This window comes from Ahaetulla prasina, chromosome 17 (genome assembly GCF_028640845.1).
Source record: "Ahaetulla prasina isolate Xishuangbanna chromosome 17, ASM2864084v1, whole genome shotgun sequence".
Taxonomy (NCBI): domain Eukaryota; kingdom Metazoa; phylum Chordata; class Lepidosauria; order Squamata; family Colubridae; genus Ahaetulla; species Ahaetulla prasina.
In genome coordinates this window covers 8,185,880-8,195,390 of record NC_080555.1, presented here as the reverse complement: position 1 = coordinate 8,195,390, position 9,511 = coordinate 8,185,880, and the positions used below count along the sequence as shown (strand labels likewise).

Below are 9,511 nucleotides of genomic sequence, written 5' to 3'. Positions count from 1 at the left end.
GCAGAGGTAGGTTTCAGCAGGTTCTGACCAGTTCTGGAGAACCGGTAGCGGAAATTTGAAGTAGTTCAGAGAACCGGTAGTAAAAATTCTGATTGGCCCCGCCCCCATCTGTTCTCTGCCTCCCGAGTCCCAGCTGATCGGGAGGAAATGGGGATTTTGCAGTATCCTTCCCCTGCCACGCTCACCAAGCCATGCCACGCCTACCAAGCCACACCCACAGAACTGGTAGTAAAAAAATTGAAACCCAGCACTGGTGGGGGTTTTTGCAGGTTGGCGCAGGCGGCTTTTCAGGCCCGAAACAGGGCACGGGGAGGGGCCTACACCCGCCCCCCCCACGCCTCGTTTTGGCTTCCAGGTTGGTACAGGAGACTTTCCAGGCGCAAAATGGAGGGCCTCGTGTTTTGGGCCTTAGAAAGCCTCCTGCACCAACCTGAAACCAAAACAGGGCATGCGTGGGGGGTGGGGGTGGGGCGGGCGCATGCACAGGGGGTGCATGAACAGGAGACACATGCGCATGTGCGGAGGCGGGGCGCATGCACGGGGAGGCGTGCTCGCATTGCATTTGGGGGGGTTCGGGCCCGCACGCATATATTCGCATTTGTATTTGCATGTATTTGCGTAGGGTCTCCTGTTTGGGGGGGGGCGGGGGGGGTTGGACTAGATAACCTACAAGGTCCCTTCCAACCTGGTTAATCCGAATGTGTTTTATCCTGAAGAAGCCACGACCACAGAAGACAAGTTTGGTCCACTGTTGTACGAATTTTAACCCTTCATTTCGAAACAGAGATCCAGGTCACTGCGACAGCCGTTGAAATCCTTCCTTTCTGTTGAGGTTCCCGTCGCTTCGCAAGCACTGAACTCGCGCCTTGGAATGGAACAGACACCTTTGTTCAAAAGACGGTCACTTTATTTCTTCCCCCCTCTCTCTTGCTGCCATGGATGGTGGGGAAGAAAACAAAAAACAAAAAACAAAAAACAGCCTGTCATGAATATTTCCGAAATATTCATGAACCCATCCAGCTTCGTCTTCTGACTCTCAAAGGATGGGAAGAAGGGGAAGCAAACCTTTCGCCACCCATTATATCCTCTTCCCAAATGCTCTCGGGTTTATTTCAAGCCTCTAAAAACCCATCCTCCTCCTCCTCCTCCCCCTCCTCCTATTAGAAAACCGTATGCAATTAAATATTTAGCCAAGGTAACCTGGCTAGGGCAGTAGGACAGTCATAAAATCCTGCCAAGGCAATAGGGCCAGATTTAAAAACAAAACAAAAAACAAACCCCCAAACAAATGTCGTATATAGCACATTTCTAGCTAACTATTTCTTCTCGGTGTGCAATTGAGGAGGAGAAAGTGGGGTGCGTTAGCCCCACCCCCCACGAAGGAAACTAACACACATTATCATGCAAAAACCTATATGGCTGGCTTACCAGGGACGGAGTCACGCATTTGTGCAAAGCTTCCCCCCCCACCCCCCCGCCCACTTTGCCGAATAAACCACACCACGTGTCTTATCCTAAGCCTTAAATCAGAGCTGAAACCAAGGGCTTTTCTGACATGCTAAATCAAAGCTAAATCAAATCCACAGGGGAAGGCAATTCAACACCTCCCAGCCCCTTATTCTATGCTTATGCTAAAGGTTTTTCAGCAACAAAATGCCAGAAGCAAAAAAGAAGGTGCCTGCAGAAGAGTCCCCCCACCCCCCCGCCACAAACCCATCCATCCCGACCCGGTCATCCCTTTCTTGCAAGTTTCCACTGCAAAAAAATAAAATAAAATAATACATTTGCAATAGACGGTCTCTAAGGGTTTTATCTTTAGGGTCCTTGCTTGCCCAAAAGCTTCGGGATCCTCAGAATGAATGCAAGCTGGACTAGCCATCCCTGTTTCAGGGGAAAAAGAAAGAAAGAAAGAAAAAAAAATTAAGTTTCTAGTCCTCATGATTCCGATTAGGTAAGATCGGGAGGTATTCAGGCCCAGGCATTTGGACATGGAAAAGTCTCGGCCACTAAGTGGCAGTTCTTAACTCCCTTTAAGGGATGCTGTTCGTACCACAGGGGAGCAAAACGGCTCAGCACCCCAAGTTTCATTCAGCCACAGGAAACCTGGCAGCAGGGAAAGAAGAAACAGGCAAGGGAAGGGCCTGAATGTTGCAGAGATGCAGCCAAGCCTTTCTTATCTTTTAAATAACGAAAGAGCTTCCGAGGCAACCTGCATCTCCACGCCAAGGACAGGTTAATTTGATCAACTTTGCTGGTCATTGACCGAATAAATAAAATACATTTTCATTTCCATTTTCAGGTCAATTCCCCCAAAATCTGGCCCCAATTCCAAACGGTTGTCTTGTCCTCCACATGGGCCAAAAATTATCGAAATCGGTGGGGTCCCACATTTGGAAGAAAAATGCCCCACATCCTTGGGGGGCCTGGGGGGTGGGGTAAAAGGGGAAGAGAAGCTGGAAGACGGAAAAAGATTTTTCAGGAAACTCAAGTGAGGTTCCAGTTAATTTCGACCCTCCCTGCGTCTTTCCCAACGCTTTTGCGAAGACGATTGCAAAAGGAAGAAGAAGAAAAATCTCAAAATCGGATCCCTTGAGTTGTAAAATCGGGACTCTCCCGCTCCGAAGCACCTGCCTGCATTTTGTCCCTGCAACCGTCTCTTTCTGGAAAGGCCAATGAAGTCCTGTAGATGTCTCGAGGGAAATATGATCGGGGAAAAACCCAGGAACTAGGTGGAAAGCTGAAAACAGGCTGGATTGTCCCGGAAACAAACCAGGATACCTTATTCCAATCTTAAAATGCCAGGTGGCCTTTCCCGATGTTGTTTTCCCAACAATCTGGCTCAGATTGCAATATGGAAAGAGTCCTTAAGCCACTGATCCCGGGAGTTTTGAGGCTGGAGGAAGCGCAGCTGCGGGGCCGGAGGGGGTTCCCGCGGCCCGTCCGGACTTAACGGGTCAAGGTCGAAATCTTCCTCCTCGTCCGAAAAGCCGTTTTCGGCTGCCAGGCTGCCTTCCGAGTGGAGTGATGATGACATATCCTGGAAGAGGCTCTTGAACTCCTGGATGGACTCGTACAGAGACCAGAGCTGGCAAAGAAGAGACATGTCTAGTTGTCGGAGGCCCACCTGCAGCACGGAAAGAAAGCAGACGTTGAGCTCTGGGACCTGCCAGGATTCGAACCGGGGGCTGGTTAGGTGGAAAGCGCTGTCTCCAATCAATCATCAAGCAGCTTCTAATGTTTCGCAATGTCGATAACTTAAGATGGGCGGACTTCAATTCCCAGAATTCCTCAGTTAGCAGGCTTTAGGATGGGTGGACTTCAAGTCCCAGAATTCCCCCAGTCAGCATGCTTTAAGATGGGTGGACTTCAAGTCCCATAAATAAATCAGTAAATAAATAAATAAAAACTAAATAACCAAGGGGTATAAAGCTGGATATGGTTTTTTTTCAGCAGCGAATGGGACAAAATGGCTGGCTGGGGAATTCTGGGAGTTGAAGTTCACAAGTCTCAAAGTTGCCAAGTTTAAGACACTCTTCCTTTAGAATAAAATCAGCCAAATGGCTCCAGTTCTGAAACACACCAAACTTTTAAATTACGGTAGTTCAGGGGTCTGCAAACTTGGCTCTTTTAAGACTTGTGGACTTCAAATCCCAGAGTTCCCCAGCCAGCAAAGCTGGCTGAGGAACTCTGGGAGTTGAAGCCCACAAGTCTTAAAAGAGCTAAGTTTGCAGACCCCTGCGGTAATTATACAGGATTTTGCTACCCTCTGGTGGAGAAAACCCTGTACTGTACACGCTTTGAACACACAAGTGTTCAACCGCTGTCAATTTTTCTCCACCATCCAATTTCATTGCTTCCGATGAAACTGAAATCCCAATTACCAATTATTATTTTTTTTAAAAATAATAATTCAGAATTGAAAATAAGCCATTATTTCATTTCTGCCCGGATCCAGTTCCAGACAGATAAAGCTCCCAATTCTTGCAAAGAAAAGAAATTGCTGAGTTATTAATTTTATCTTTCCTGCTTTTCCGTTTCTGGATGCTTGTAAAAGGCTTTTATTAAACGTGCATCCTGCCCTTTTAATATAAGACACTGACAGGGTCATTTATTTAAAGCAGTGAGGACAATTAAACAGTGCAAGCATTTCCCTCCAGAAGCTGTGGCTGCACCATCACTGGAGGGTTTTAAGAAGAGACTGGACAACTATTTGTCTGGAATGGTAGAGGGCAGTGATGGTGAATCTTTTTGCTGTCGCGCATGTGCGGGCGACCCCTCTTCACGCTCCCCATGCTTTTGGCACTGATGGCCAAAGAGAGCCTTTCTAGGAGCCTGGGGAGGGCGAAAACGGCCTTCCCCACCCCTCTGGAGGCCGGAAACCGTCCGTTTCCTGACTTCTGGTGGAACCGGAAGTGCCGTTTTTTGCCCTCCTCCGGCTCCAGAGCCTTTCTAGGAGCCTGGGGAGGGCGAAAACGGCCTTCCCCACCCCTCTGGAGGCCAGAAACCGTCCGTTTCCTGACTTCTGGTGGAACCGGAAGTGCCGTTTTTTGCCCTCCTCCGGCTCCAGAGCCTTTCTAGGAGCCTGGGGAGGGCGAAAACGGCCTTCCTCACCCCTCCGGAGGCCGGAAACCGTCCGTTTCCTGACTTCTGGTGGAAGCGGAAGTGCCGTTTTTTTGCCCTCCTCCAGCTCCAGAGCCTTTCTAGGAGCCTGGGGAGGGCGAAAACGGCCTTCCCCACCCCTCTGGAGGCCGGAAACCGTCCGTTTCCTGACTTTTGGTAGAACCGGAAGTGCTGTTTTTTGCCCTCCTCCGGCTCCAGAGCCTTTCTAGGAGCCTGGGGTGGGCGAAAACGGCCTTCCCCAAAGCTCGAAAATCAGCTGTCTGGCGCACGCTGGAGCTGAGCTAGGGCAATGCTCGCGTGCCCACAGATATGGCTCCGCGTGCCACCGCTGGCAGCTCTGACTGCATGGTGGGGTATTGGGAGTCAGAGCTGAGGAAGCTTCTTGGATGAGAAGCGAAACGTTTTCAAAGAAAAACCAGAGTCCAGTTGCCTCTTGGGGAAAAAAGCACCTTTGAGACAACAACGACCTGGAGGCTGGAGAATCTCCACCTCTAAACTCTTTACCATTTGTTTCTTGATAGAGAGGCAATCGCATAAATGTGTTTAATAAATAAATTTAAACCCGCCCATAAATTGGATCATGTGATAATATCCCCTTTTTAAAAACCCATCTTTACGCTCCCCGCGGTTGCAGCAAGGCTCTGAAAAAGCCTATCGGAAGTTTGCTGTACGTCGAAAATGACTGGATTCACACAAAACCCACTACACTCGGGTTTATCAAAACTCTTATTTTTGCAGAATGGGAGGCTCAAACCCACATACTGGTTTATCGCAATGGCCGAAACTGGATCTTCCCCGATCCCTTGAACATTAATGTCCTGCTCTCATTTTCAGGCGAGGTAAGTTGGTTGTGTGAACACAGCCATCCTGTCACATTTACTTTATTTATATGCCGTCCATCCTCTGATATAGTGACTGTGAGTGGCTGTTGGCTCTGATTTTTTTTAAGGGAGCCGGTGTCGAAAACAATGGCTGTCTCTGAGCAAAGTACTTTTCCATTCTCGAAACTCTTTATCTACGCTTCACGAAAGTCTGAATCTTCCTTTCAAATCTAGTTTAATGAAAAGAAGGACTAGGGGAGACATGATAGCAGTGTTCCAATATCTCAGGGGTTGCCACAAAAAAGAGGGGGTCAAACTATTCTCCAAAGCACCTGAGGGTAGAACAAGAAGCAATGGGTGGAAACTGATCAAGGAAAGAAGCAACTTAGAACTAAGGAGAAATTTCCTGACAGTTAGAACAATCAATAAGTGGAACGACTTGCCTGCAGAAGTTGTAAATGCTCCAACACTGGAAATTTTTAAGAAAATGTTGGACAATCATTTGTCTGAAATGGTGTAGAGTTTCCTGCCTGGGCAGGGGTTAGACTAGAAGACCTCCAAGGTCCCTTCCAACTCTGTTATTATGTTATGTTAAAAACCCTTCCTTTCATTTAACAGAATAACAAGAGTTGGAAGGGACCTTCAAGGTCTTTTAGTCCAACCCTCGGCTCAAGCAGGAGATCCTATTTACTCGGTACGCAAACACCCGCAGCGCCGAGAGAGCTAATAATGTGATGAACGAAAGCTTGACTTAGGATGTCAAGATTTAATTTGTAGTGTAACTTAAACACTAATATTTACTAATACGAATGTGTACGTTCAATCTCATAGGCCAGTGGATGGCGAACCTTTTCAGCGCTGAGTGCCGAAACTGGAACGCGCATCCATGTGTTTGCAGGTGTGCGCACCGGAGCACCGGAAACTCGAAGACTAGCTGGGCGGTTGTGCACATGCCTGTTTTTGCATGGTTTTTGGTTGTTTTTCGGGCTGTTTTCAGGTCGTTTTTCAGGCTGAAAAATGGCCTGAAACCAGCCTGAACACGGCCCAGAAAAATGGCCTGAAAAACAGCCCCAAAAAAAGCCCCAAAAACGGCCTGAAAATGGCCCAGAAAACGCCTGGAAAACAGCCCAAAAATTCAGCTGTTTTTTGGGCATTTTTGAGGCCTTCAGGTCATTTTCCAGTGCTCCTGCAGTGCCTGTGAAGACCAGAAAAGCAGCTGGCAATGGCACATGCGCCCACAGAGTTATGCGCCCACATGCGCCCACCTCTGCGTGCCATTCGTCATCACTGTTATAGGCACTCAATGGCTTGGCAAGCGTGCCCCTTCCTCAAATGAATGATAATGGCTATTACTCGGCTGATTTAAAAGGTCTTTCTGCATTGACGGGGGCCGATCGGGCCCACCACTCTACCCTGGAATCACCAACTATGGGACCCAGGGAGGACGAAGTCCTTGCTCAGCTCTCCCCCTCTTCCTCGCCTATCTTGCAGAGTCGTTGTGCAGTTACCCAGAAAGCACGCCCATCCTATCTGGTCTAGTGGTTGAGGCACCAGGGTAGAAACCAGGAGACGGTGAATTCTAGTCCCACCTTAGCCCTGAAAGCCGGCGGGGTGACTCTGCGCCAATCACCAGGAGATGGTGAATTCTAGTTCCGCCTTAGGCATGAAAACTAGCTGCGTGTCTTTGGGCCAATCACCAGGAGACAGTGAGTTCTAGTTCTGTCTTAGACATGAAAACCGACAGAGACTTTGGGCCAATCACCAGGAGATGGTGAGTTCTAGTTCCGCCTTAATGAAAGCCGACTGGGTGACTTTGGGCCAATCACCAGAAGACGGTAAATACTAGTCCCATCTTAACCCTGAAAGCCAGTTGGGTGACTTTGGGCCAATCACCAGGATATGGTGAATTCTAGTTCCGCCTTAGGAATGAAAACCGACAGAGAGACTTTGGGCCAATCACCAGGAGATGGTGAGTTTTAGTTCCTCCTTAGACATGAAAGCCGACTGAGTGACTTTGGGCCAATCACCAGGAGATGGTGAGTTCTAGTCCCTCCTTAGGCATGAATGCTGGCTGGCTGACTTTGGGCCAGTCCCCCCCCCCTCCGACTCTCTATCAACCCAAACCACCTCACAAGGTTGTTGTTGTGGGCAAAATAAGGAAGAAGGAAGGTGTGTTGGATGTATTTGCTGCCTCGGGTCATTTGTAAAAACAATAAAGGTGAGAAACAAACAAGAGGAGTAACATCCAATAAACAGCCCCACTGCACCAAATTTAGCCCTTGGCATGATGCGAGTGGCTAATTTTAGACCTGCAGGTTTTTCACGGCCTTTTGTGCAGCAAGAGAAACCGCTCGCAGAATACGCCTGCCCCCCACCCCACCCCGAGCGCCCACCTCCCAGACCAGGTTTGCACCAACTGCCTCTCTCATCTTTGGGGTGGGCGGGGGGGGGGCAGAAGTACCCCGCTTCCAACTCCTAAGGACCCAGGTTCAAAACATTCCAGCCCAGGCTCTTTTGCAAAGGACTTTGTGTTCTTTGCAAAGCGCTTTTTTTTCCCCCAAAGTGTCCGCTTTGCACCCCGGTGAGCAGTGGAAAAGGGGGTGTTTTTGCCCTCCCCCACCACCACAGGGAAGAAAACTGGGGTGGCTGCCAATTTAGGGCCGCTTAGGGGGAGATGGGAGGTGTGGAAACGTAATGAATGGAGGCTTTCTAGAACAGACTGCCATTGGTCAGAAATGGTGTAGGTAGCGTCTCCGGCTTGGAGAGGGTGGGTTGGACTAAATGACCTCCAAGGTCCCTTCCAACTCGGTTAATCTGTCCATAAAATAACACAAACACGAGGTCCGTTTGGCAAGGTGGGAGGTGGGCTTCTGTGGCCAGGTCTTTTCTGACAACCCACCCTGCAAGGTGGGCTCAGGTGTTGGTGGTGGGGTGGGGGTCCCCAAGTAGAGATCGGCTGATGGGTGCGGGTGAGGTGGCGGGGGGGGGGGGGGGGAGAGGATGGGCAAAAGCCATCAGAAGCCCCGACTTTGCTCACCATCTCCTTGCGCAGCACGGCCAGCGCGGCATCCAGATTGGCTGGCCTGGGGGGTCTCGGGGCCGTCGGCTTCTCCCCGGGGGCCGCCTGGGCTTGGCGCAGGTCGTCCTGGATGCGCGACTTTTTGCTGTAGACCTTCTGGATCTCGCGCCACGAGCCGCCGCTGGAGTTGAGGATGCCGCTCAGCCCTTTGGGCAGCGGGGGAAGCCCTTCCAGCGCGCAGGCCTGGCCGGCCGGGGGCTCCGGCGGAGAGCAGCTCATGGCCCCGCCGAGGGAAGCAGCAGCAGCAGCAGCCGGACGCCCCCGCGGGCCATGGGAGCGCTCGGCCTATGCTCAGAGGCACTCTCGGCCCCGCGGGTGCAGGCGCCCGATCGGCTGCAAGCCGGCCTTTGTCTGCTGCTGCGGCGGTTGCTGCTGCGCCCGGATCGCCCGTCCGGCTGTGCGCGCAAGGACGACGCCGCTTCTGCTGCTGCTGCTGCCGCCGCTTAAAGGGGCCCCGCCGGGCGGCCCGGGAGGCAGCGCGGCCTCTGGCTCGGCGGGGCAGGAGCCGCTCCGCTCCGCTCCCCTCTGCCGAGCCTGCAAAGCGGCCCCGCCTGCGCTGAGCCCGAGGCGCGATTGCCACCTGCGAAGGATCGGGATCAAACGAGCCAAACTCGCGGTTAGATGATCGAGCGCTTTCCTTTTTTTCTTTTCCCTCCTTCCTTGCTTTCTTTATCCTTTAGTTCCTCCCTCCCTCCCTTCTTTCTTTCTTTCCCTCCGTCTCCTTCCTTTCTCTCATGTATTTCCTTCCTCCCTTTGCTACCTCAATTCCTCCCTTCTCTTTCTTTCCATTTGACCCTCTTTCCCTATCTCCAGCTTTTTCCTTCCTTCTCTCCCTTTTCCATCCTCTCTTTACCTTCCTTCCTCCCTCCCTTTCTCCTGTCCTTCCTTCCTCCCTTTCACTTTGCCTTTTCTCTCCTCCCTTTCTCCTGTCCTTCCTTCCCTCCTTTCATTTTGCCCTCCTTCTGTCCCTCCCTCTTCTTTCCTTCCTTCT

General features: G+C 50.8%; 1 protein-coding gene across 2 annotated transcripts; it reads right to left on the bottom strand.

The window, feature by feature from the left end:
• Window positions 1-702: 702 nt before the first annotated feature.
• On the bottom strand, window positions 703-9,060 carry FAM89B (family with sequence similarity 89 member B). 2 transcript variants are annotated; one of them, XR_009152380.1, is made up of 3 exons: window positions 8,479-9,060; window positions 1,783-3,124; window positions 703-930 (listed from the first exon to the last, which is right to left on the bottom strand). XR_009152380.1 is itself a non-coding variant. In XM_058160195.1 (2 exons), the coding sequence occupies exons 1-2, from the start codon at window positions 8,737-8,739 to the stop codon at window positions 2,840-2,842; spliced, it is 546 nt and encodes a 181-aa protein (XP_058016178.1). In that variant the 5' UTR covers window positions 8,740-9,060; the 3' UTR covers window positions 1,490-2,839. The 2 variants fall into 2 exon arrangements, 1 of the variants encoding a protein (XP_058016178.1); XM_058160195.1 differs by lacking the exon at window positions 703-930 and having other exon boundaries at window positions 1,490-3,124.
• Between the last annotated feature and the right edge of the window lie 451 nt (window positions 9,061-9,511).